The sequence below is a fragment of the Anopheles stephensi genome, chromosome 2, assembly GCF_013141755.1.
Source record: "Anopheles stephensi strain Indian chromosome 2, UCI_ANSTEP_V1.0, whole genome shotgun sequence".
Taxonomy (NCBI): Eukaryota; Metazoa; Arthropoda; class Insecta; order Diptera; family Culicidae; genus Anopheles; species Anopheles stephensi.
In genome coordinates, this window is record NC_050202.1 from 5,649,323 (window position 1) to 5,676,395 (window position 27,073).

Consider the following 27,073-nt stretch of genomic DNA (forward strand, 5'->3'; position numbering starts at 1 on the left):
TTACTACACTTCCACACCAACACCATATGTTTACGAAACAACAGCCGTAACTGATTTTCTCGCTTTTAAATTATCCTTTTCATTTTCCTCTCCCGAAGCAACCATATCGTTATATCCTCCAGAGAGTGAAACTGAGAGCGAAAACCCGCTGTCGTAGGAGAGATACTACCGAACCGAACAGCCGGAACAACCACGTGCCCGTTCGGGTGAATCCTTACCGTTCGGGTTCACTCACTCGGCTTGCGCCGTTCATTCCAACCGAACGCGGATGAACTAACAAACCGGACGAAAGAAACCAAAACAATCGGAACTCACGAACGTGCCGTCCGTGCGGGAAAAAGTCGTTCGTTCGTTTAGGGAGTTTTTGCGTTGGTGAGTGCCAGCACGCGAAGAATAGATATGCATTTTTCCCGATTCGGTTTGATTTTTCCCGCGCCACACACACACAAACGCGAGCACACTGACACACGGAGCGGGCATCTTGGGTTGGCGCTTTTTCGGGTTTTTGCCTGATCAGTTGCGTTTCGGTGCTGGGCCAGTTTGGCAGTGTTTTGCGGCAGTGAGCGTTGCTAGTGAACGTGCGTGATAGGCGCAGTTTTTGTTAACTTCAGTGCAGTTTATCGAGTGAAATTGAAGTGAAGTACGCTGGGAGTGTGAGTAGTTTTTGTAATATTATTTTATTATTTTGTATGGAAAAGAATAATAAAATGGAATCGAAAATAAAACCCCAAGTGACTTAAGTTGAGATCTAAGCGTAGATCTAACGGATTTAACGGCACACAATCGATTCCGAATCTTGCGAAGTGTATCGAAGTGATGGAAATTGGAGTGCAGTGGCATTATAATTGGAAAACATCACAATTCAATTTTCATCAAGTTTGTGAAGCAGTGAAACGAAAGTTTACGCTACAAATAGTTGAACACATTGCATGCCCCGGAATGCAGCTATCGGAAATATCGGTCCCCTGGATTGATCCATTCGTTCAGCGCAAAGGTCACACAGCAGAGTGAATGCGGAAAGAAAATCTGGGCTCCACGCGTGTGTCGGTGAATGTGATATGTGAAGGGCAATAATTAAAAACAAAATCCACACACGCACACACACACATACCAACTCAGTGAATGCAAGTGAAGGAGGGTGAAGAGATAACAAAAATGGAAGCTGAATCTACCCGAGACTTACAGCACCATTTTTCGAGCACCAATAACCAATTGTTACCGACCATTGCCACATGTGCCCCCGGATGTGTGTGTGTTTGGAGGGCGAGCTTGGGATTGATACAAAAACGCGGCTATACTGTGTCAGTGGCCTAGTGATCTGGATGGTGCATGGAAAGAGGGCAGCAACCGGTCGACGTGGAAAGGACAGATCGGTTGATGTATGCGAGTGCGATTGCAATGTTCCGCGGGTTTATGCTCCACGTTTATGCTGTTGCATGGAAATGTGAATCCCGCATTGCATTGTTCTCTGTGTGCGCGTGTGTGTGTGTGTTGCTTTGTTGGCCAGCGTACTCCGGTTTCGTGGAACGATTTCATGCGTTAAATCAATGTGCAGGATTTTAATTACTGTTTTATTTTGCACCAAACAAGGATGAACGGTGTGCGTCTATGTGTGTATCGGTGGGTGTTTCGGGCTGAAGCTAACCAGATGATGAGAAGTCAGGCAGTGAAATATGGCACTGACCTACTGCAGGGTGTAATTGTTTAACTGGAATTTATTTTTCCCCCTTTTTTTGCTCAAAATATTCGAAAAGGGTTTTATCATGATTTTAGAGGCGTTTTATGGTTTCTTTGTGAAATGGAGTAAAAACTGTTTGATAAATTGTTTATAACACCTTCAATTGAACGCAGCTTAAATTATTCTAGCCGATAGCCATAACTGGCACTTCTTTGGTAATACGCCTGAAAGTATGCAATCGGATGTTCCTTAAAGCTCATGTTATGAAGGGTTTCGTGTGCGAATGTTCTTTCTTTTTTAAAAACGCTTTCGGGCACTAAGTGAGCTTCATATAATTTAGTAACATGAATTGCATACATTTAGGCGCTTACAGACCTTCAAGAAGGATAATACTCCAAGACTTTCTGATTTTAAAAATGAGCTCAAATTCATTTTTTTTAAATTATTAAATGATGATTGAACACTCAACCTTGTTACTCCAATTGTAAATACCCCACGAAGAAGCTTTTGTCTTAATACCAACACAAAATCCTTGATCGATGGAAGGCATTGAGCCAGTATGAAAATGTGCAATGATTGTGTGAATATAAATGGTTCGTTTCAGCCTCCGGAGTGCTTCCGGTGGGCTCCCTCCGAGCTTCCAGCCATTCGCGGCTTTCCTTTTTACGAACGAATTTCCATCTCCACTCGCATTATCGTGCGCGTTTATCTTGAATCTTCCCGGCAGCCGGCTCTGCTCAATCTTTAGATCTCTCAAGTGGTGGATCGTCACCCAGTCAACCGCCTCCCGCCAGTATGCATTACATCGTTAAAAGCATGGCAAGCGCTCCGGCGGGAATGTGTCTGCGAGCGCGAAAACCCATCCCACCGCCACTTCTCGTCAAGCCCCGTCTGTCTGCGGGAAAGATCCATCATTTACACGCTGGGTCGGGGTGTCTCTTCATTCGCATGCGAGGCACACTCGTGGTTGGAATCGATCGCGCCACTAAGTTGACACCGTTATCCGATGTTGTCTCGGTCGGTTGATTGATGACGATAAAATCCTAATGCTTGGCGTGAAAAGCAAATCCCCCCTTCGTCCCGGGATGACGGATCGGGTGTAAATTATAGAACGGCACTTCACTCGACAAATCATCAGTTTTTGTTTGTTTGCATTTCGCCATATTTATGTCCGCCCCGAGATTCGGGCTTTCGGGTCCAATTCTCCCGCCAAAGACAACGGCAAACCGGCTGGGCACCGGGGGCAGCAACGTGCATCATGCTGATGCTGTCGTCATTCTATCAATATTCATGAAGGCACAAATCAAGACAAAATAAGAGGACGGTGTACAAAGCCGAAATAAAAAAGACATAAGCGGATGTCGATTTTTTCTTCATTGCTTCTGCACTCCCCTGCAGCTCCTCGCTCGACATCCGGCAGACACGGCGAGCGCAGAGCAGAGCAAAATGATGGACAATTGTCCTGCGAGCTACTAAATGCACTGATCTGCACATGGTGCAGCCACACACACACACTCCCGTTTGCTGTACCGAACCGAGTGAAAAGGGAAGAGTATGCAGCGGACGAAACGAAACAAAGCAGCAGCCGGCAAAAAAATACATTGAAACAAAAACTTTCCCAGAGTGGGTCGTCCGCTTGGGACACCTCGGAGGTTTCATTTGTTTCATCCATGAGCAGGAGGTTGTGTGTGTGTGTTTGTTGATTTTTCTCCATTGCTCCGTGTTTGACTTGCGACGAAACTATGCACTCCGGCGCCTAACTCCCCAAACGCGAGGAGTTCGCTCTTGGATTTCAATGGTTCATCCCGGCCAGCTTCCAGGGAGTGGGTGAAAAAAGGAGGGGGAAAAGGGAGTGAGAGGAATTCATCCCCACGCCCCATTTCGATTCGAGTGACATTCCGACTGGCATTGACGAATGCTTCCGCTGAATGCACTAATGCACACACACACACACACATCCCTCAGCCCACTATCCCTCGGGAAGAAAATTTGTCACAGTTTTGTGTCTAGTGGGTTAGGTTTCTTCCTCCTTTTTTTTTTTGCTCATGGCCCTTTACACACAGACACAGCACTCCCGAACGTAGAAAGAAACGCGCGTACGGTGCGCGATCTCTTATGCTGAGCGCGTCGCCTGAATCGCTGCAATTGCATGCAATTGTGATGGCTGTGAAACGGGCTATTGTTCACTGTGTGCTAGAAAACGGTACGCTGATGGAACGAATGTGCCGACAGTGAACAGAGGCCAAACACGATCTGGAGCACTTGTCTTATTTTTAAAACACTGCAAATAGCGCTAGCTTGATTTTAAATTGTCAAATATATTTTCAAAATCAATCGAAATAGAAATTGAGGAGAACCACTTGAAACGGCGGAAGGCATTTTAAAATTTTATTTCGAGGATTTAGTAACAATCTGTCCAATCTGAACATTTTTTTACTGGCTGGCAAGTAATGAAAAAGTGCTATTACTATAAAAAAATCAAGAGTGGTTCAACCCAAATTGCCGAGCTTGAGAACTGCTTGGGAATGTATAGGGTGTTGCAATGCCTACAGTAAATTTTTCAGAACTTCTGAGCCTTCCATCCACAAGACGAGTCTAGAAAGGCATGAGGATCTAGTAGAGTTCTGGATGTTCCAGTCAACTGAAAACTGCAAAAAAATGTCAACATCACAGAACGCTAAAACTTTGCGGCGCTTGTCTGTTTCAAATTGCCTACATATAGGCGCTTATTCTAATCGGAGCCTATAATAATTAGATGCTTTTTAAAGTTACTCTTAATGTTTTTAAGTATCGAATTTAGTTCTTTTATTTAATTTTAATTTTTTTACTAATATTAATAACAAAATTGATTAACAATATCTGTTTCTCAATTTTTCTATATTTGAACTAGCTTTAACATTACTAATAATGATCAACCTTTCTGATGAGGGATCATTCTAATATCTGTAGAAAACTTTGACCCGCTCTATCCGATGCAGAATTATTGAAAAGTTCATCCTCATCATCTTATCCTAAAGCTCATGTGTTACGCATTGTCTAAGAGAAGCCGAAAACCCTATTTTAGTTGTGGGATAAAACATATTTCACTATCAATACTTTCCATCTATTGGAATAAAATTAACTGCTAAACTACTCCACCATTGCACACGCAAACAATCCTCAAAACAATCCGATAGCACGGAAAGTTGGAAACAGTAAGACATCGCTCAACATTCACCCACATTCGGCGAACGCACCGCTCCAAACTCAGCAGCTCCAGCAACGATCAGCGCAACAAAACAACACCCTCCCCTGCTGCTGCTTCGTAAAAAGTGCAAACTAAAGCGAGAAACTTATCAAATACGTCGAAACAATCACTCGCCATTTCCCGGGGATCAAAAGATGAGTAATGGTTTGTTGCGAGCCGGGACTTTATAGCGCTGGCAGCCACTCACTCGTTCATCATCATAACAACAACATCGAACAACACTTCACTGTTGATTGCGCTTGCGGTGGTTTTGCAGAAACTGGTCTCCTTGTGTGTGTGTGTCGGTGCTTTCGTTTTTCGTGCCTGGTCCTTTTCCTTTCGAGGAGCTGCTTTTGAAGCCAAAGACTTGTTTTACGTAAAACTTTGTTTTCTCAAGTTTCGTAAACTTTCTTCCCCATCGTCGCCATCGTTCGGCTGGTGCTGTCGTTCGCAACGGGTATTGCTGCAGAAGACACGCAGCACCACAGGCACAAGCCAAAGTTACGATACGCTTGGACGACTCGTTTCGGCTACCATAATCAATCAAACCGGTCGCTCGCGTTTATTCCGATTGATTGTTTTCGCCGGCAGTCTTATTGGGTGTGAAATTAACCATAAAAAGGTCGAACACTTCTTAATTCAGCCAAAAATTCACTCGCTTTTAATGGGCGTCGAGCACACCTTGAACACGGCAAACTTGAAACTCGCCGAATTTCACAATTCGGTGCTTCAAACGGCACGGATCAATATTTGCCGGTAGCGTTCTTCATCACTTTGATGAGCTAGTGTCGCAGCTCTGGCTCCGGAAACCCCACGCCACACCATCTTTCCGGATGGAAATCTTTGAATTGGCACACAAATTTGCGCTTTCTTCGCTCGAGCTTTTCGCATAAAAGGAATCAACCAGCTATTTTTGCTGCACGCTCGAATTGATTCCAAGTGGGCCCCCCGAAAATCACTCACTTGCGCATCTTTTGCCACTGCTAGCACCGCCGGTTGACATAATTCATAAGCAAAATATTTGTTTAATCAATTCCAACTTGTGCCGGGAGCGAGTCAAGTGGTTGTGCGAAAAAGCGTACGTACCGCGGAGTCGCGTGACATTGCCCCGAACTTTCCGCGAAACTTTTCCCTCTTTTGCTTCTTTTCATAAACTCTTTCCGAAACGCTCCAAAGACGCTCTTTTCGTAGTCGGATTTGCCGGGCAAAATGCTGGCTCGCGTCACCCGCGTTTCTGATCAGTTGGCGTGTCGTGACGGTTTTTTGGAGAAGGTTGTCTGAATTTCTCACCCAACCAAAAAAAAAGCACACACAACCCCCCCCTTTTCGGAATGAAGGAAATGCCAGCTCAGACATGCTCCACGCTTCAAGAAGACGTTCTGGGCAAGGATATACCCCATTTGATTGGATCTAACCTACCGCCTTTCGTGTTAGCCGGTGTAGCCGGTTGGTAGCCAAAATTGAGGCCGTCAGCGTTGCAGGTTTTTTGCCGTGCCACCATCCTCACGGCCTTCCCCCTTCTGCACTCGGTGGACCCCATTTTGGCCGACTCTAAATGGGAGAAAACTTTCAAGCTGCTTTCCCGGTACGGGGTTTTGTTGGTCCACACACCCCCTCCCCTCCCAAATGCAATGTATGGATGAGAGTGTAAAAATTCAATTACGTTTGATTATGTTTCCGTAAATTGAGGCGATGGTGATGGCGTAAAAAATGGTCCCGCCCGGCTCGAGAACCGGCTGCCCTAACCAACGCCCAACGAGGGGGCCTTTTTACACCTTTCAATTTCTGCCACTATGGGCTTTTATGTTGGAACACATATGTGCCCGTGCGTGTGTGTGTGTGTGTGTGTGTGGATGTGTTCATTTATTTGGGATTGGGGAAGCTTATGCAGCAAATCGTTCCATCAACATCAACAACATCCAACCACGTTGAACATCAGATTGTCCCACTCCCTGGTACACGTCAAAAAACCTCTCCTGTGTGTGTGTGTCGATACGTATTAAATCTGATCTAAGCGCGGGTAAAATGGATGGAAAAATTAGATTTTTCATGGGTGAATGCCTGCAAATAGAAAAGAATTTCCTTTCGATTGGGAAATTAGGTTTTTCTGGCATAAATAAGAATTTGTTTAGATTACCAAATGAGTCAGAAAAGCAAATAATTTTTCATCGTCTATCACTGGAAAGATAAGACAGCTGCACAGCGCCGATAAGCCCATCCAATTTAATCTCCTTCGCTAGAAATGTTCATTATAGCATCGCTTGAGGACCACTTAAGCGGACCGTTTCCACACGCTAATGATGCCACTGATGATCTGAACGATCGGTAAACATTCAAATAGCCATGTGAGAAGGAGCAACTAAAATATGATGCATCCTGCATCCTGACATCCTGCCACCGAACGCTAATCAACGACCGCGTCTTGCCGGTTGGAGCTGCACAAATTGCCAATATTCCTTCCGGAAGTCATCTTGAAGAAGCCTGCCATGTAGAAGCAAAAACCCTCGAATCCAAATCATTACCGTAACGATTTCATGCCAACCTTGAAGATACCGTCGTTTTTTGTCCGCTATCGGGTTGAACAAACAAAAATCTTCCAACCAATTTTAAAAACCGACCTCTCCTTCTCCCCCATACTGTCTCCCTGCTTCCGATGGAGCGATGTACTCGAACAAGAACGCCTCATTACCGGTTGATTTTCGGCTGGTGTGCTCTTATCATTTAATGAAAGTTTTCTTTCGGGAGCTTCGAGATGGGTTGACTTTGGTCAGTGTGCAATTTAGAGAGGGCTAGCGTTCTGGTGCGACGGTCTCGACATGGCCACGCCGGGAAATCGAAACCGAAGCACCATTAAAAGTTGCTCTTTACTGATTTCCTTCAGCCCCGACCGAAAACCCTGAGAGGGGGGGGGGCAGGCCAGTGTAATGCGGCCGCGAGCCGCCACCGCCCGGCAAAACATCACTCCACCCCGGACAAGAAAAGTTAGTGCCCGGTTTTCGGTTCAGTTCCCCGGGACGGATGAAGTACTCGCACAAGAAAGTATTAGTTTTGCTGGCGAGTTTTGAATCATTGCGCTACGGCGGACCGGTCGTAAAACTATTTCACTGGGAATTGGTTTTGAGGTGAACCGGAATTGGGAAAACATTCATCTGTACTTGTTCGTGCCAGCAAACGGAAAATTAACTCTCTCGTTTAGTTTTCGGTTTCGGTGGATGTACCCCACGCTCCCAGAACTATTGCAAATTTAATCATTTTTGTGTACTAAGTTTTAAACATTCCCTACAAAGCTTTGAAAGTATCACAGAAACCCGATCCTGAGGCAGCATATCATCAGCTGCCAGCACCAGCAACCATTCAAAAACCCAGTATCGTGTTTCATTGGGAAATTTAATCTTTAAAGATCAAAATAACGAGCAAAACCGATCTCTGGCAGCAAACAGTGGATGACCAGGCCAGTTGTTCCCCAAACACCGTTCGGGTGTCCGTCCCATCGCTGGAAAAGGTAAACAAATTCAAAGGAATCCGGTCCTGTGATCCGTTCTCCAAAAGCTTCCTACATTGCTGCACACGACCCCCTTCCGATTAAGCTTTTGCGGTGGTGTACAATGACTCTACCAAAAAGGGAACGAGGACAACGCGGGACGAGGCAACAAAACCCATCCGCCTGCACCGAAAGCGAACAGCTTAATTCCCTTTCAATCAGCAGGACACACGCAACCGACCGACCGAACAGAACCGAAACCGAACCTTCAGGTTGGTTGCGCAAGGCGAACAGTTTTGATTGAATCTGGTCGTCCCAGGAAGTCTGTGGGAGGCACTTTTTTTCGCTCCCCGATTCCGGCTGCTCCCTCGAGTGCTCGAGCATCGAGTCATTCGATTCAGATCATGATTGTAAAACATTTCGAGTAGATAGTGAATGGTGGCGATTTTAGTGTACCGCTTCGGCATTGCGTTCTGTGCCTTGTTGCGCTTAATTCGTATCGAAAGCTTTCACATTTACAAGCAAGATAGCGAGATTCTCATTACAAAAGGAGATTAAAGTGGTCTCCTCTTTTTCGTTGTCGGTTTTATTGGTGGGGATTTGTAAATGTCTTCTTTAGAAATTCAGCTCACGGAGCTGTTTTGTAATAAACTCTAAATTAATGAGTGTTTCAGATAAATTCACAAAAAATAAGCAATTATCTGCAAACGATTAGGATTTCACCTTATAAAACAGACTTCTTTTTGTTTTTCTCCAATAAAAGGTTCTGTCCCTCATAGAAGAACATTATCATAAATTCCCTTTTTAATTCAAATTCAAATTCAACCACTATGCTATAATGAACAAATGAATGAATAAGAGTGAACAAATGTTGCTCATGAACTTACTAACTTACTTGTCCACTCACGGTCTAGTAATGTTCTCTCCCATTTAAATTTCCTGGAATTTCTCGGAGTTGGTTTTGGTTTCCGAGGCGATAACGGTGCTGATCTTCACACGGTAGGATCAAATCCGGAGTTCAAATCCCATCCAGACCGCCAAGCCGAACGCAGGTCTGACTACCTTGCCACGGGTAAAAATCACCTTTCAAGGTTGTAGTGCCAAGGAAGAAGTGGAAGCATTTCTCGGCAGACGTATCCACTTCACCTCTATTTGGACCTTTCACGCTCCATTTGTACAGCCCAAAACAACTTTGCAGACTAGGTGGTTCGGTGGTATTCGTATGACATGACTATCCCAATGGTGAAATCACTTCCAACATCCGGTCCTAAATCATTCTGCTCATCTTCTTCTCGATCACAGCTAGGAAGGATTTGGCTGTTTTTATGCCTGAGCTTATGTCCTAGAGGCGTATGCGAGTACAAGGACCAAGAAAGTCCTTGGGAGGAACCTCTAGATGTTTGGATCTAGATAAGTAATTTCTGTGAGATGATCTTGTAACATTACGATGCTTGCATCAAACTTTGTTCTGTTTCTTGTTACCTCCTTGATAAAAAAGTATCAATAAATCAGCAATAAAAATATTTATCCAAAGAGAGCAAACAAAGGCAACGAAAAAAAGCACAAGCAAATATTGAATGGCATTGATTGCTTTATGCACACCGTTTAGTGCAAATACGGAAAGTAAACCCTCAGCGAACGTTTCTCCTTCCGAGCAAGGAGAAGCAAGCAACAGCACTCTTCTTAAGCTAAAAACCGTACCGGAAAACGCCCCTCTTGCTCGCCTCATCATCAGTAACGCCGTAACGCTCGCTTTCCGTTCCCGCTATTGCAAATTTTCATACCGGCGTGACAAAATTCGCACGCACGCGGCCGGTGCTTGTTAGTATGGAAAATAATGAATTTACACACGCCGCTACACCGTCCGTTGTTGGATAAATACGCAACCGAAATGAACCACCAGGGCAGGGCAGTCCCCTCTCGACTTCCCCCTCTACTCACAAGCCGCATTGCATCGCATCGCACAAGGACAGTTACTTTAATCCTGCGATAAAACCTCTTCAAACGAAAGCGGCTCATCTAGCCCCTGGGTAAGATACGAGGGAGAGAGTCTTCCTGCCTGCCCGGCCTCCCTGCCTGCCCAGCCGGCCGATCCAGCCTGGCCTGGCCCAGCACGTGCCCATCATTTACTGCACTGGAGTGGATTTTGCGAATTGTTCAAGCGTTAGCAAATTGCTTCCTACGACCAACTTCCGTGTAGCGTGACGGTTGCGCTCTCCCTGTTCTTTTTTTATTGTCCATCCGCTTCTTCCATTTTTCGGTTCCCGTTTGCTCTCCCTGTTCCAATATTAGGAGGTGTAAGTGTCGATCCCGGTGTGCAGGGGGGCCCCTTGTAACTAGCGACCAGCGGTCGTATGTGTGTGGTGCCGCGTTCTAGGGTATGCCCAACCGATTGATTCCTTCTTCCCGGCGCACGTCAAAGGCGCCGGTGGTGTGGTGTGCAATTTTAATCCCAAGCCCAAGCACACCAATCCTCGACGATCCAATTTATAGGCGAGAGCTTGCGAGGGTGAGCCACAGCAGCACTACTGGGCGGAAATGGATTAGATGGCAAATTGCGGAAATTCATTGACTTTCATTCGCCTTCGATGGGCGAACGACACTGGGAAGGTTGTGGAGGTTACGGAATGCTGATTGCGGGAGGACAATGGTGTTTTCATGTATCCGGAAGGAAGATTACTCGGCCCTAAGCTCGGATGTAAATACGGCGCAAAAGAAGACCGAAGCTCTGATTCATAATTTATTGCTTTAAATCTGTGGACCGTTTCCGATGTGGACACTGACACTAAATTGACGTTGAACGGTTCTGCCGCTCTGCCATGCTGATTAGTTGACTGGGCGTTTTGGCTTGCGGAACAGCACACCAATTAATGACAATTCATTTCACAAGGTGAATTTTATGTGAAATGCCTAGCGTTAAAGTATGTGGCATTTATCGTAATTAGTTTACGCGCCATGTAGCTTTAAACTTTCATGCCACAAAGCTTTGCTATTCTCTATCGAGTCTATCGAATTTCCCTTAGCTACTTCATGAATTTGATAAGAAGATTGCATATCTTTAGGCGCAAATACAAATTCCTATTTTAAATGCATATTCCTCATCGCGAAAATTCTCTTAAACCATTGATCATTTCCCGGCAACATCAGCTTCAACTGCAATTATAATATTTTGCCAGCATTTCAAGAATTTTGTTAATAATGCGCCTTTTGTCTCTTTTTGCGCTGTTTGCCTCCCACAAAAAAAAAAGTTGGCTCACTCCGCATGTTTGTCGTTAATTTAATTTTCTTCGCGCCAATGTCCGTTCAAGTAACAATTTCAAATTTGTTTTGCCGTAAATTCCCTAAAACAAAAGCTTCATAGAATGCCGTCGCGTCCAAGCAACAAAGAATTTGTTTCAAAGTTTTTTTTCCCTCTTCTTCTTTAGGACCTCGCATTTTGCCCAATTCTTCGCTCATTCTAATGGAACTAGATAGCAAGTTCGTTTTCTTGCTGTCTCTCACTCTTCTTTGTGACTTCCGATTAAGGCCTTTTCTTTTTCGGACAACGCAATAAATTCCTCTTGCACGTGCTAAAGATTATCTGGCCGCGGCCCCCGGGGTCGGTTATTAAATTCTTCCCCAACAAGCGCAATGATTAAAATACTAACCTTCAAAACATTCCACTACTGACTGACTGCTCGTTTTTGGGACTTGTGCTCCCTGTTATTACGAAACACCGAATACAAGAGTGTCCAAAAAGATTGAAGGCAGACCTTGAATTATGTTTCCCAGTCCGCTCTCACCATGATACTCGACATTAACATTTTTAACCATTTAAGACGCTTCAACGTGGCTCGCAGACAACAACAACAAAAAACCACGTCTTCTAAGCCATAGATTATGGCAGTTACTAAAAGATGAAAAACAGTCACATTAAATGTACGACAAGCACGACGACACGGACACGAATTAAATCTACTTAAAAAATTACAAAGCTACACCCTTCAACCTTCCAGCAAGATCAATGCATCGTGTGTTACGTTTGCCATTTTTTTTCGGTAAGCGAATTTCTTCCACATAAAGACTGGCACGAAATAAAATTAGGAAACCTTAAATCTCGCACCCAACTACGGCGAGGTCACGGCCCCCGGAGGGTCGCTGATGTGACTGTACGATATCATAATTCTTCCCCATTAATGTGCTCTCGCTCTAGCCCGGCTCTACCGGTAGTCGGTAGTTTGCTAGGAGGGCAGCGAATTTTTCCACCATCCCAGGCCCACGTTCGATGGCGTATATTATAGCACATCCGTTGCAGACGGCACGACGCTAAAATGGGTGTGTTTGTGTGAGTTCCGTGCCACGTGGGGATTTTTTTTCTTGTTGCTTAATGCATTTAAACTGCTGATAACGATGGGGAAGTTCGTGCCAAATTATTCCGCAACCAGGTACACAGAAAACCGGAATGCCAATGCCGGTGAGTCCAGTCCTTTGTCTGCCAGCGTTATGCCAGTTGTAACCGTATTTCGTTCTTAACGCATTTAAAAAAATCGATGATCGCCGGAAGTACTGCCGGTGAACTTTCGCATACACCGGCCAAAATCAACTGCCAACGTGAGCGAGAGACACCTCCTCGGCACACGACCATCGGCCACGAATATATGCAGAAGATTTAAAGCAAAGTCGAGCTGCTTCCGGTAAATCAAGCGCCACATGGCCCTGGCTTAGCTTTATTGTGCCAGGGAAGAAACGTTAAAAACGCAGCACACACGAACACGAAAGCACACTGCAGCACACACACATAAAGGATAATCGCCATTATTTATTACCAGCATGCGCGAAACTTCAAAGTCCTTAAAATCAGCTTTGAGCACTTAAGCGGAACTCATAAACGCGCCAAAAACTTTCGAGCAGTTGAGCGCTCACATTCAACTCCGGGAGTTTGTGTGTGTGTGTGTGTATGTGTGAGCGTGAGATTGAGTAGAAAATGTACTAACAAAAAATCATTCAAGCCAGGTTGCACAGCCAGTACCAGCAGACACAGCAGTAGGACGCGGCACCTAAATCATCATAAATTTTCGCCACGCTCACACACACACACAATGCCTCCAAGCAATCGAAGCAACAGTGGTTGTTGAAAGGAACGCGCAAAAAAAGCACAGCCAACTGCCGGTGCCGGTCGGCGTACACAAACCACTACAAAGAACCACACACTACAGGTCTGGGTGCAAGTGAGACGACAAATTATCAAAGCTCCAGAAAGCCTCGCGCTTCTGCTTTTTTCCGAATTCTATTTTTACCATTGCTTCTTAAGCGCCACTCACTCGGATTAGCTAAAAAAGGAAAGGAAAACGTGAAACAGGGAAAATGAAAAACAATAGCGCACACACACACACAGGCAGACAATTGCCGGCATAATAAAGCACACGGACAAGCGGCACAAACAATAGGTAAATAAGGTGCCAGAAGCTAAGGCGAAAATAATAGTCCCGAAGAAAAAACAAAAGCCTGAAGATCATCCGGTCCCATTAGTGTGTGAGTGTGTAAGAGTGTGTTGAGTGTCCTTTGCCCTTCGCCTGGTGTTCTGCGAAAACCCTGGTCATCCTGTTCCTGTGCTTCGGGCGAAGACGGCGAATGCCATTTGCCTGCCGTTCGAGCTGATGTGATTTTTCTTATTTGTTTTTAATGGGTTCTTTCTCTCTCTCTCTCTCTCTCTCTCTCTCTCTCTCTCTCTCTCTCTCTCTCTCTCTCTATCTCTCTCTCTCTCCCTTTCACCCACTGTGCAGTGCTGTTTATGCTTCCGGGTTAAAGTGTGGTGCGTGTTTATCTGTGCGAGTGCGTTAGTGTGATATCCCATTTACTAAGGAACGACGCCACGCAGCCACGCTCTTCAACGTTCTGGTGCGCTCGCCGTGGTGGAAAGGTTGCGGAAAATGGCCCTTGGCAACCCCCCGGGAGTGTACGGAAATTAGAGCTCTTCAGTGGGCGCGGAAATACTAAACACTTAGCAGAGCTCCCGTCCCAACCCGTCGCACGCAAAAGTCCCGCGGGGTTTTTATTTGGGAACGCTCTTCTCGGAAAGCGTCTGCCGCTGCTTTCCAGGTGCGCTCGGGCTAATACGGATGTGCGAAGAAGTGTGCCAGTGCGACGAGTGACGGTTTGAAAGTGCCAACAGGAAACGAGCGTAAATCCACCAGCGCCCTGCGCCGCCCAAGTCGCCACCTTCTACAAACCACCATCGGCAGCAGCAGTAACGCCAGGAGCAGTATGGCCGGCTTCGTTTGCCATCTCCTGCTGGTGTTTCTCTTCACCCGGGAAACGGCTTACGGTAAGGAAAAGCTTACTTTTATCATTTCATTATTTATGACGAAGCCACCGAATCCGTGCATCACACGACGGCAGAAAATGGGATAGAGCTGGAACCCAACACCGTCTGGCACGTGAACATGCAGTGAGACTCGCGAGCGCTGGCTTATTATATTCTTGCCTGTGGTTTTTCTTTTGAGTTCCACATTCATCCTGTCGATCTGTGGCAGACGTTTGATTGATGTATATGTGTTCGCCGGATTTTGCCAGCGTTTGGCAGCAGACGACAACGACGACGTAGGAGCATTATGGCCGCCGGCGCTAGGGCAGTAGGTACACGATTACCCGGTGTGGCTAACAATAACTTATTGACAGGTTTCGGCAGTAATGTGAGCGAGACGGCTAGAGCTCGTCAAGGGCGAATGTTGTTCTGTCAGTTTTATTTCATTTCGGCAAACTTTAGTACGTCCGAGAATAGGATTTTATGGGCGAGGCTAAGTATATTGAGAATTCGCGCCACCGAACATCGAATGGACAAACAGTTCTTGCAAGAAACCCGTGAAGGGAAGTTGTACTCCACCGAGAGTTTCACATGAATCAGTAATTAGATATGTAATCGGAACAGCTTTTCTTCATTTGCTTATGCACAAACATCTGATTCCAATTATTCCACACATTTGTTCAGCAACATGTTTGCGTTTCTTCGGAAATAGTTACGAACCAACGAACACAAGCACGGCAGTGCATCTGACTGCACTTTGTTGCCGATTTGTTGCCGGCGTCAGAATGTCATGGCACAAAGAGGGTTTGCTGTGCACTGAGCTGTCAACTGATCCGTAATTGACAACATGCATGTTGATAGTTGGCAGCCATCGATTACAATTTGTACCGCTTTTCGAATCGTCTCCTACTGTTCGACCGTTTTGTCGGGTCCGTAATTCGTAATCAGCTTCCCGATACCAACCCGATACCGATACTCCGTACCAGGACAGTGATGCCAATTCCAATAACCTAATCAAAAGTCAACACACAGCACACAGGGAGGTCTTGGGAGCAGCGGTGCCGAGCGGTGGACATCTTCATCATAAACAGTGTGCCCTTTTCGTTTTACTCCGTTCCAATACGGAGCGGAGTCTTGTTTTCTTAGCCTCTCGTACGAACGCACCGGTTTCGTATCTAGCCAGTACGGATCTTCCGAGATACTTGCCGGTGGGCAAGGATAAACGATGTCTTCGCAGTCATGACTCTTAATCAACTTTTGTTTGCATTTTCCCATGAGCGTCTTCGGTTTCGGTAATCGATGGTACCACATCGTCCCAGATCACCCGGAGCGAAGGTCCTTCCACTGTGCGAAGGTGTAACCGGTGGTTGTCTCGGGAAGTGATTTCCATTCTCAGCCCATCCACACATGTGACAATGTGTTGAGATTTGTCAATTCGAGTCCATCCGGATCCATTTTAAATGGCCATCGTCTCCTCCATCGAGCCTAGCTTATGTAGACCCTTCAGACCGATCTGGGCCTTTGTTGTGCTGCTTCATGTTACGAAAAGTGAAATTAAAGTCCATTGTCGACCGATTTTCATTGGCACTTAATTGAAATGAAAGAGCATTGCTGGTGCACGTCAAGCCAGTCGTCGGCTGTGTCTCCAGACGATAGACGATACTACTGCCCCGGGTGACAACAACTTCCGGGCACACACACACACACACCGTTCACCAATTCTTATCCGCCCGGAGATAACTCCCACCGGGATGCATTTGCATCGTCAAACAATGACCCCCCCACCGGAAAAGGTGCTTTGATGCAGATGTTTTTCAAAATGGCGCAAAAAACCCTCTGCTTGCTCTGCTACCTGCTTCTACTGCTGCGATCGTTTGCTAACGACTGACTTCCTCGTGATGTGCACGTGATGTTAAAATATTTGCATTTCAAATTAGCCGGCCCACTCTAGCTAGCTGGTGCGAGATGTCCGTACGTCCAGCTTCCTGCTGCAGAGCGCACCGATCCAGAAACGAACATCGAACACACACACAGTAGCAGGGTAGCTTATGCAAATGCCTTTCCACTACCTGTCCGAGTGTAAACTGTTGGAAAGACAAGGAGTAAACGTTGGCCCGTTCTTTTGTGCATCTCGTAACGAACTCGATCGAGGATTGGTACGAAAACAAGCTGCAGCGTTGGAAGAAAATGGACGAAAATAAATAAATTAAAACCATTTAAACATTCACTGCCAAGTGGTGTTTGGAAGCTTGCTTCGCCTTGATTAGCTATCGTTTGATGCATTCCTGTCGGTCGCCTTCGTACCGGATATGATACAACATTATTACAGTTAATTGGATTGGAACAAAGTTAGTTCCGTGTAGATTATGCGCCCGGATCAATGTCAGCGTAACGAGATAAATCTTTGATATTGCTCCAGGGTATTATCGCTCAATTTCCTTCCCGTGAACTGTCACTGTGCTGCTGCTGCTGCTGCTGCTCCATCGATACACAACGTCGGTTGCGATAGTTCCGGCTGATTGCTTTTCCAGCAATCCCATTCGCGCGCTAATGAAAGTTCCGTCTTGTTGCGGCAAAGGGGTTAATGCTCCAGTATTCTGTTGGCCAATTCTTTCTCTCGCCCCTGTTTCCCTCCTGTTCCTGTGGTTTCTGCAACAGGCTCCAAGAGACAATATGTTCAAAATTAGAAATGACACAACTTTGCCTGGAAACTTCTTCCACTGGCGGTACTGCAAGGAGCAAATGTGTACTCTCTCTCTCTCTCTCTGGCGCAACAGGATCCAGTAGCAGTTGGAAGTTGGATGCACAAAGCGTGAAGGCATATTAGGTCTCGTATATCACGTACGAGGGATTTACCAGCAAAGAACGTGATAATTAGCCTCTAGATTTCCGATTTCTCGCCACGCTCTTGCCGTTGAGTTCGTGAGTTCGTGAAGTTGTTGCTGGCTCGCTAATGTCTGCTGCTCGCGAAAGAACAGCACAGCATAATCAAGCACGTTTCGATTAAGTGTGACAACTTGTTTTTCTCGCGTATTTACAGGATTCCTACCACACAGTCATTAGCGTCGATCGGTCTCTCCCTCTCTCTTTCTTTTCGGATGCATTACGGTGGAATTACTCGTTTAAACTACACAGCTAAAACGAACTACAAGACACATTACACGAGTAAACCCCATTTTGTTGAAGATATTGATACTCCTTCCCAAACAAAAAACCTTCCAACAACGACATCGATAGCATTCAAATGGCTTACGAGATGGTTGTTATTGTGTTGCTCATCGTTCAACAAAATCAAACATCGATAAATCTTCCGATTAAGATTAGGACAAACCAGCATCGCCCCACCTCTCTCGTTCGATCGCATCACGTACGGCCGCTCTCTATTCTGCCGGGCTGGCGCCATCGACAAGGGGCGCCCAAAATTCATGAGCTCAGCGATCTCAAAGAAACCCTGCCCTACAAAGGACCGTGGCAATTGCAATAAAAACCGACGCACCCGGCAAGGAATCGCCCGGTATTCATAAATCAAAACGCTCACAAAAACATAAACGAACGATTGGGGGTAGGGGATGCTCGCCGGTTCTTATCAGATGAAAAACTGCCTCCGTCTCCGATGAATGGGATGCGATTCGATCGTTGGAGAGAAAATTGGACGAAAAACTATTTTCACCTTATGAACGCACGACGCACAGCTGCTGTAACCGATGGAACGGCTTTCTTTCTCGAACTCTTTTGCCTGTTTGCTTATCTCGATTGTTTTGAGGATGGTGAGAAGCTACAGTTTATTCGAATTTTGTTTTCCATGTTTCAGTGGATAATTTATAGTTATTTCTTTTTATGTTTCATTTCTTAACGAATTAGTATTAGTTTCATATGTTAAATAGTACTTTGAAATTATTTACTGAGTTTTACATTTCATTTGATATCAGCGTTTCTGTGACGGTGTTCATTTGAATTAGATTTTTTATTAACAACTTACTATTTAATGTTTAGCAATACGGCCAAGCCGTTCTTTATGAATAAAAAAACTGTTTAATATTTCAAAAATTTGTTTTTTACGATACTTTTTTAATGCAATTTTAGAAAAAATATTATATTTTACAGGGGTTTTCAGCTGATAAGGTAATAGCATCCACTTTTATGGCAGGTTACTTAGATGGAATGGCAAGCAAAGCTATTTGAAAAAGAAACAGCTTCTTATGACAGGGAAATCAAACACCTTTTATTGTGATGTCCTCAGATGATTTTATCATAGTAGCCATTGATATTGCACGCACTTACCCAAGCGCTTATAGAACGTGAACAATATCAACGGCTACTATGACAATATCATCTGAGGACATCATAATAAAAGGTATTTGATTTCCCTGACATCTGAAGCTGTTTCCATACCAACTAGCTTTGTTTGCCATTCCATCTACGAAACCTGTCATAAAAATGGATGCTGTTGCCTTATCAACTAAAAAACCCTGCATTTGATGTCACTGTCATATGAAGCCGTTTCTATATCAACTAGATGTGATTGCCATTTTATCGAAGGAGTGTACAATAAAAATAAATGCCATTGCCTTATCAATTGACAAACCCTGTAAAATAAAGCACTTTTATCCTTTCAAGCTATTTTGAAAAATGTCCCTTAAAACTTGACATTCAAATCAATAATCCAGCTCCATCTGGCATGAAACCTAATTAGCACCCGAATCCCAAGTAACCGCGCCACCAAATTTTTTCTCGCAATTTTAACACTGAATGTCAATGTTGTACAAAACTTTCATCGCCCTTAATTGTACCGTTCGCGGAACATCACGGACACGGTGCGGGAAGATTTCCCCGAAAGAAAAAAAATTCCCCCCCGTTCCCGCCTGACTTCTCGGTACTTCAACTTCAAGGCACCCATTCAACTGCACCGAGTAAGTTATGACTTGTGACACGAAAATGAAATAGTTTACAGACCACGTTTCCCAATAAAAGGCAGCAAAGAGAAGCAAAAAAAACATCCTCTGTAGTTTTTCCCTTTCTATGAACTCCCTTTCACATGATGTTGACCGGGCGAAACGAACAAACAACAGGAGCAACAAAAAAACGGGGCCAACCAAGGAAGTTCATCAATAGGGTTCGACGGAAGTTTTGTGCCGGTGCTCTCGCTGCCCGTCGCTGTACCGGACTGCCGAAGGATGGCTGATAAATATTCATACATAAGTTTTTCCCGGACCGACTAAAGTTTTTCCCTTAAACCAACTAAAATCCCTCACCTTCCTAGCCTTGAAAATTGTTGCTTCCCGCTCGAGTTTACGCATTGGCGAGCGGAACCTGCCGGGTGGCTTTTGGGGGGCCACATTTTAAGGCGTCACTTGCTTTGCTTTCAAACCAAAAACTTAACCCTACTGCTTGCTCGCTCAGTTCGTTGCTGAAGCTGATGTTGGAGATGTTTGAACAGTTCAGGTCGGGAAAATAAAAAAAACGCACACAAAAGCTGCAAAATCCAAAAAGCGAACCAACATAATGGAAACGCTTTGTGCTAAAAGCAACTTCGACTGTTTGGCTGGAAAATTCATTGCATTTTTCCTTTCGATTTAATTCCCGTTGGTGGATGGCGCAAAGAAGCGCAACCGATCGGAAGGTCGGTCATTGTCGTCGCTTTTCCATCCCCGAGCATCAGATTTTCCCCCTTTTGGCCATTTTCCACTCAGCAATTGAAAATGTGTGCCGCTCTTCGCCCCGAGCCAGAGTCAGTCAGCCAGAGTCAGCCCGCGTTCGGGTTTGGCTGACTGTTTGATTTAGCGTTTTTCCCAGAAGGGTAGATGGCAATAAAAGAAATCGAATAGTGTGTGTGTGTCTAGGGGGAGAAGCAAAAAGAAACCCAAACCTTGCAAACAAAAGTCACTATCGGTAATCTAATAAATTTATTGGTTTCCTTCATTTAACTTACTCTGAAACGGTGGAACTATAACGCAGAAACTACCCCGGGAGGAACAAACAAAAGCAGCGAGCCAACATTAGTTTTCTCCCCCATTGGCGGGGTGCACGTATAGTTCGTAATTTGGCAATTGTTGATTAGATCTTCGGGTTTCTAAAAGATTGAAGAACCAAACACTGCATGCATGCCGGTCGTACGTGCGCACGTTAAAGATGGGTATCGGTGTATCCCTTTTGTCCCTCGCTCGCTGTTGCGTAATTCACATGGCCATTATCCCAATCGCAACATGATGAAAGCTACATCGGCCGCTATCCGGGGCTTCATCATTTCCCACTCGTCGTTGAGGTTAAAAGGGCCGGCCACATCCTGCGCTTCGTCGGCTTCCACGCCATCCCGGTATCGTTTGATCGCTTTGCGTATTAACGGTTTAACCGTCTGCCTCTCGAATCCGACTCGTCCCGCTCGTCCTGCCAGCGGGGAAGCCTGGAAGGATATGTATTTATTTTTACCCATTTTTAACAGCAGGTCCTCTCGGCGGCTCTCACATAATCGAATTCGGAAACAAACCCGCACACACACACACGTGTGATGCTAGACAGACAGATCGTACGGTGATGATACCTACGTAGGTTCCGGCACGGGGTGAAATGCGGGATCCAATTTTGCGTTTGATTAACTATACTGATCGACCGCAAAAACTGATCCAACAAGGGAGGGTTGAAAAAAAAAGCAAACTGACCTATCGGAGGCTACTAACCCACAAAGGGGAACGAAATCTGCTTCCGTCATCAACTCCCGCCGGGAAGGGAGGGTGAAGCATCCGATTGACCGCAATGATGGTCGTTATACGGGAGAAAATATTACAGGCATTTAATCACTCGCTTCGCATATGGCTTCCGTTCGCATCAATTTGTCTCATTTAAACGGCTGTATCTTGATCTCGCCCGAAGGATGTACTGCTCTGCTGTAAAATCAATGCCACCGACCCCGGGACGAGTAAGTTCGGACGGAAGCAAATGTCCTCGTACCAAATTTCTAATTTATAGGTTGCTCTAGGAGATTAAAACATTCCGCATTTTGGGGTGCTTAATTAGGGACTTTGATTTGATTTGGGAAAACGATGTTATTAAGTGGTTTAGATTGTTTGATAGAACTTGAGATGTTTGATAGAAGCTGGAACGTGCCAGCGTTTTCGACCCCAAATTAGAAGGTTCGAATAAATGTCCTTTGAGGCACAATGTTCAAAAGTTCCGGAGATCTATCGATACGGAGATCTGCACAAAGTATTCTAAAGAATCAACAGATGTCAATCCCTAACTACAGTTTTTGAAGTATTTGTCATAGAATACAAAGATGTCTAACGTTTTGTTTGTGGATTTTTTTCATGGAAATGCTCTCCAGCGTCATCAGTTTTTATAGAGGATTTTTGGGATTTAGCCGATACCGATATAATACTTCTTAGAGCTTTAAGTCTAGTCTAGCTCTGCCTCGAGCTCAGGCTCGAAGTGTAGCTAGTCCACCAAACTCTTAGCTAGAGGATGGAAAAAAGACCACCAATTCAAGGCTTGACCCGTTATCTGTGTTATGATAGTAGGAATATCTTAGGATATATAGGAAAATAGGCCTTAGCATTATATCTTCAACAATTCTATCTTAACTCTCCATGAAGTCCGATTGTTTTATTGGGACGTTTCGTGTTGGTAATCTAAACTGCAAGTCCTCCGATTCTTTCAAAAATAAGGTTAGGTGCATAGATTTAGCATTTGAAAACCCCAACTAAACCTTGGTAAACCGCGGTGTCAAAAAACTAATCTCCTAAAAACTAAGCAATTTGTTGCCAATCTGTTATCCTCAATAAATCATGAACCCGTGCACCTATGCAACAGTAACTTGAACAGATTTTTCAACAACTTGTGTAAACAGTATTTCGCCCCTTTATTATTGTTACATTTTTTGTTTGTACCACCCATTACTTTAAAGCAACAAAAAACACGCGACCTCATCGTCCTCGAACAGACACATTTCGGCTGCTGAGCGTCAGTTAAGCCAAGCCATCTGTTTGACGATTATGATCCTGTCCCGTCCCTCGTTATCCGTTTTCGCTACCTTTTATTATTGAATTTCACTGCGGTTGCGGAATCGGGCCCGAATGCGGCATCGAGCCCCTCGACCGAAACCGACGTCCAGTCTCGGAGGGTTGAGGTGAAGTCAAACAATGTCGCTTGTACCGCGGTACCGCAAAACGATTGTCCCTTACCCCGGGGGAAAGTAAAAGGTTTCGCTCGGGTCCCTTTTTTTTCTTTTGCTCCCGGCTCTCGACAAGTCTTGGGTGTGTTCCGGGTTTTTGAAAATCGATTGTTCGAGTTTATTTTTAGCACGATTGCTGCTAAACATCTGTCGAAGCTGTGAGACGGCTGGCACGCAGTAAAACGGTTACGTGAAAGTTACGCGCTAGCGACAAGCGATAACGATTTCTGACTCGGGCAGGGGGGTTAATATTTGCTAAACAATCTCTCTCAATTACATCTTTGCGTAAAATTTTCTTTCTTTTTCAACCTCTCCCTTTGAATCGCAACTTCCATCGAAAGTAATCAATGCACTGAGGAAAGATTTTAATCAATCCTCCTTCAAACGCTCGCTCGCCGTTTCGTGCTGCGATTCCACGTACCCAGAACCCCCGAATTGCGTTTTAGGATAATGAAGGCCACTTCGATGGATAACTTTTTAAATTAAAGGCAACCCGTTGCCGTTGCCGGTCGCGTGACGTGATTAAAAGTTGAAAATTGAAACACTTTTGCCCACCTTGCCGGCGAAAGGGGAACCGCAGCGCACGCTTCAACCTCCCTCACCGGCAATCACAATCCGGGAAAGGTCCGGGATTTGGCGGGTGCGAAATAAGGAAAACAACAAACTCAAACGCACAAACGCCCCCCATTTTAATGTTGTAATCAGAAACCAACGTACAAAACGGACCGAAATGCGCAGGTGGCAAGTGAAAGTGTCAACATCAAAGAGAAAACTCCACTGGTGCGACTGTTTTTGGTTTTTGCGGGCAGGCGTCGGCAAAGGGAAATTGGTGGTGCGAATTGTACAAAAGGTTAACGCCGGCACGTTTCTAGGGCAGCCCGTGTTAAAGGGCTTCCTAAAGGTGTTGCGAAATAAATTTGCAAACACACACACACACACACGCACACCCCGAACGGCAACACATCATTGTTCAAAGGTTCATTGTCGATCAACAGTCAGTCAGTCGGTCGGTTGGTCGGTCGGTCGGTTGGGTGCCTCTCTCGCACACTTTTCTGTGAGTGTGCGAATCCCTAAAAGTGGAAGCAAACATTTTCAAACTGTTGCTAGGGAGTTGTGTGTATTAAATTGTGTTTTTATGTCAGCTGGTGGCTAGAAATACTGCATTGATCCGTCAATTCAAAAGCGAGGCAATTAGTGTGCTGCTCGAATGGGTTGAACTGGTTTGCATCTCCCGAGGCAACTTGTAGAGCCTTTCGACAAATATGATATCGTTGCTTAATTACCAATTTTGGGTTTACTTGTTAAATGGACTTTTTTTGCAGAAAATAAATCATGTTCTAGGCTTATGAAGCAAATGTAAGCAAATAAGTAAAAAAATCTATAATAAGCTACAAGTATTCTGAGAAGGTCTCTTTGACTGAAGAGTTTCAGCTGAGAATTATGCTATGCAAATAGGGCTTTCGGTGAGTCATTCTTTTCACTCAATAATAAATTAATCACATTTCTTGAGAAATATCTTGAGGAACAGGGGCGGTTTATTCTTTGGCCCATGAATCACAACATTTATTTTCAAGATGTATGGCTAGGTTTTAATGAAGTTCCTCTAGTAACTTCATATGTCCATGAAAAAACGAATCAGACTATCGCAATAATCTGGAATTTGGAGTATGATAAGTTCTTGCAGAAAATGGCCGCCCTGCATGATGAGATAATCACAGGCATAATTATTTGACTATTATTTTTTATTTCTGAGGACTAGGCCGGTAGGACTGGGGTTCAAATCCCATCCAGACCGCCTCCTCACACGTGGAAGCAACTATCCAGCTTAACAGAAAATTCAAATAAAAGGATTGGCCGAAATGACCCAACCGGAGACCCAGTGGCGGATAAACCTAAGAGTGGAAGGAGCGGCCGCTCGGGGCCTCGTCAGTTAGGTGGACCTCTTCGGCGACGGAACTCCTGTTGTCTTCCCCTAATATCATAATTAGATAGGCCTCAACTGCCATTCCGCTCGGGGCCTCCAAATATCTTGACCCACCACTGCCGAGACCTTTCAAGGTTGTAGCGCCAAAGATGAAGCAGAAAAAGAAGAATTCCCAAATATTCGGGTAAGGTACCTGGTCCCAAGCCCTCATCCACAAAGATATATAACATCAAACTTCAAATTGAATCGATGTTGAACATAAAATCACTGCACCAGGGTCGAGATATCAAAACCAAATTCACGATCTCCCTGGAGTCCTGACTAGGGTTCAAATAACCCTAGGTCATTTGCGGGTGCTTTGAATTAAATAAAACCCACTGCTACAGGAGATTTTTTCGAGAAATAATTGTAAAACTCGTCCATCGTTCCAGCCTCCCATCATAACTCCATCGGATTTTGAAGCTCATTAAAGTAATCCAAACTATTAATTATGTTTCCATTTGCTCCTGCCTTCCGTTTCGAAACGGGCTGCATTCTCCAAACGATTCATCCATCCCAGCATTGGAGAAGTGGTTGGTCGTTCCGATACCTTAATTACCAGTTCGCTTGTAAACTTTGTTTTTATCCCCATTGGACTGAACTGCAACACAACCGCAATATTTTTCCTTCCACTTAACATCCACAACAACCGCTCAATGTCAACCATCTTCCCGGTTCAACACGACAAGAAACAGTGGTGTAGTATTCCTCTAGTCATCCGTACTACGCCACCATGTCATAACATCCGTTGGAGGAGCGGACTTGCTTTTTTTTTCGTTCTGTCGTCTCCATTTTTTAATCCACCTTTTCTCGCTTTGTTATCTGCCGGAAATGGTGGTCACATTGTTGTGCCACTGTGTGTAGTGGATCCAGTCTGCAGTTTCTCGCCCTCCCACTCCGCTTGCCGTCTCAATTGCTAAAGTGCTCCTTAAGCCTCTTTAACTGCACTCAATTATTTTCCCTCTCTTGACTTTTGCACTTTTGCGCTCTCCGCCTCCGCCCAAAGCCATCCTTCAACGATTGCCTGGCCCCCTTTCGCGACGGTCCGCAAAGCCGTGCTCAAAACAAAAGGAGGGCGAATTTTATGGGGTAGTTTCGTGCGATTATTACAACGTTTAGTTTGAACGGAAAATTAATAGAACTCAATTACTAACCTTCCCTTCTGACGGTACAGCACTTGCTGAATGCCGAGGGTGTTCACGACGAGGACGACGAACATCCACTCGATGGAGGGTACTTACGGACCGTCAGCGTCGGCGAGTCCTTAGACTTGCGAACACGTATGGCTGTCGCCGTTGGCCTGTCGGTGGGTTGCCCACAGCGCCAAGCCTAACGTTATGGCAAGATGATTGATTTTTAACAGGATTATTACAATTAACTGCAAAGCATTTCCTTCGGGTTTTGGTCTTTGCCACGCGTGCCTTCACCTTCGCCAAACCTGGCCCCTTAAACAGACTTTGATTTATTTTCAATTTCACTGAGTCTTCCTCCCCCAACGCGCTGCTGCTCCGAACCGTCTCCAAAACGGAAGTAAATTTATCATTCGACCTTTATCGCACCTTCAACTCACCGTCGTCAACAGACTTTTCCTCAAAGGCTTCTTTGTGACGCTGATTTGAGTGGGGTTTCGGTTCGAGTTTTATTCTTCGGGAACAGAATCGGGGTCGAAATACGCACGGGCATGAATATTGGGCGAAACTAAGCGTGTCATTAGATATTCCACTAAAATTTCGCTGTGCGTTTCTGTTATCAGCCGCCGACTTTAAGGGGTGTGTTTGTTTTAACAGGTTAGCTTTTGTTTTTTCACGCAGTATGCAAATGGAAATCGGGAAGGACTTAATTAAGTCCGCTCTAACCTTTTGAACAAATAAGCTTGTTGATCTAATTCACATTTCAAAAGTATATTTTCCAAAGTAAATTTAAAATAAAACACTTTTAGGATTTGGATACTTCTAAAGAACCAGCTCTACCAGCTAGAACTTCATATCACAACGCAATAACATGTAATATGACGCGCTGTTACTCCCTTCCCTGTATGCAAATTCGGCCATCCAGCATTATTTTGCACCACAAGACTAAAACGACCGACCAGTAGGTCGGAACACTTTACCGCAAAACTGTTTGAGCATAATAATAACAGTGTATGGGAAGTTATGTTGACATGTTGATTTATTGTTTGACCAGCGTTTAGGCTACGGCCGCTGCTTCGCTCGTATGATTGATGGTACAAATCTTGAAGCGAGGGAAATATGCAAACGCTCACGCCCGAACGGTTTGT

At 44.9% G+C, this 27,073-nt stretch overlaps 1 protein-coding gene across 3 annotated transcripts in view; it reads left to right on the forward strand.

Annotated features, from left to right (window-relative positions):
- The first annotated feature begins 507 nt into the window (after positions 1-507).
- LOC118508223 (protein amalgam-like) overlaps positions 508-27,073 on the forward strand; it is a 72,255-nt gene continuing 45,689 nt past the window's right edge. Inside the window, exons 1-2 of one of the 3 annotated variants that reach the window (XM_036047812.1) lie at positions 508-653; positions 14,148-14,689. In XM_036047812.1, the coding sequence (XP_035903705.1) occupies positions 14,629-14,689 (61 nt within the window). In that variant the 5' untranslated portion in view covers positions 508-653; positions 14,148-14,628. Of the gene's footprint in view, positions 654-13,693; positions 13,812-14,147; positions 14,690-27,073 lie in introns of those variants that run through there. The other 2 variants (XM_036047813.1, XM_036047814.1) reach the window with 2 other exon arrangements.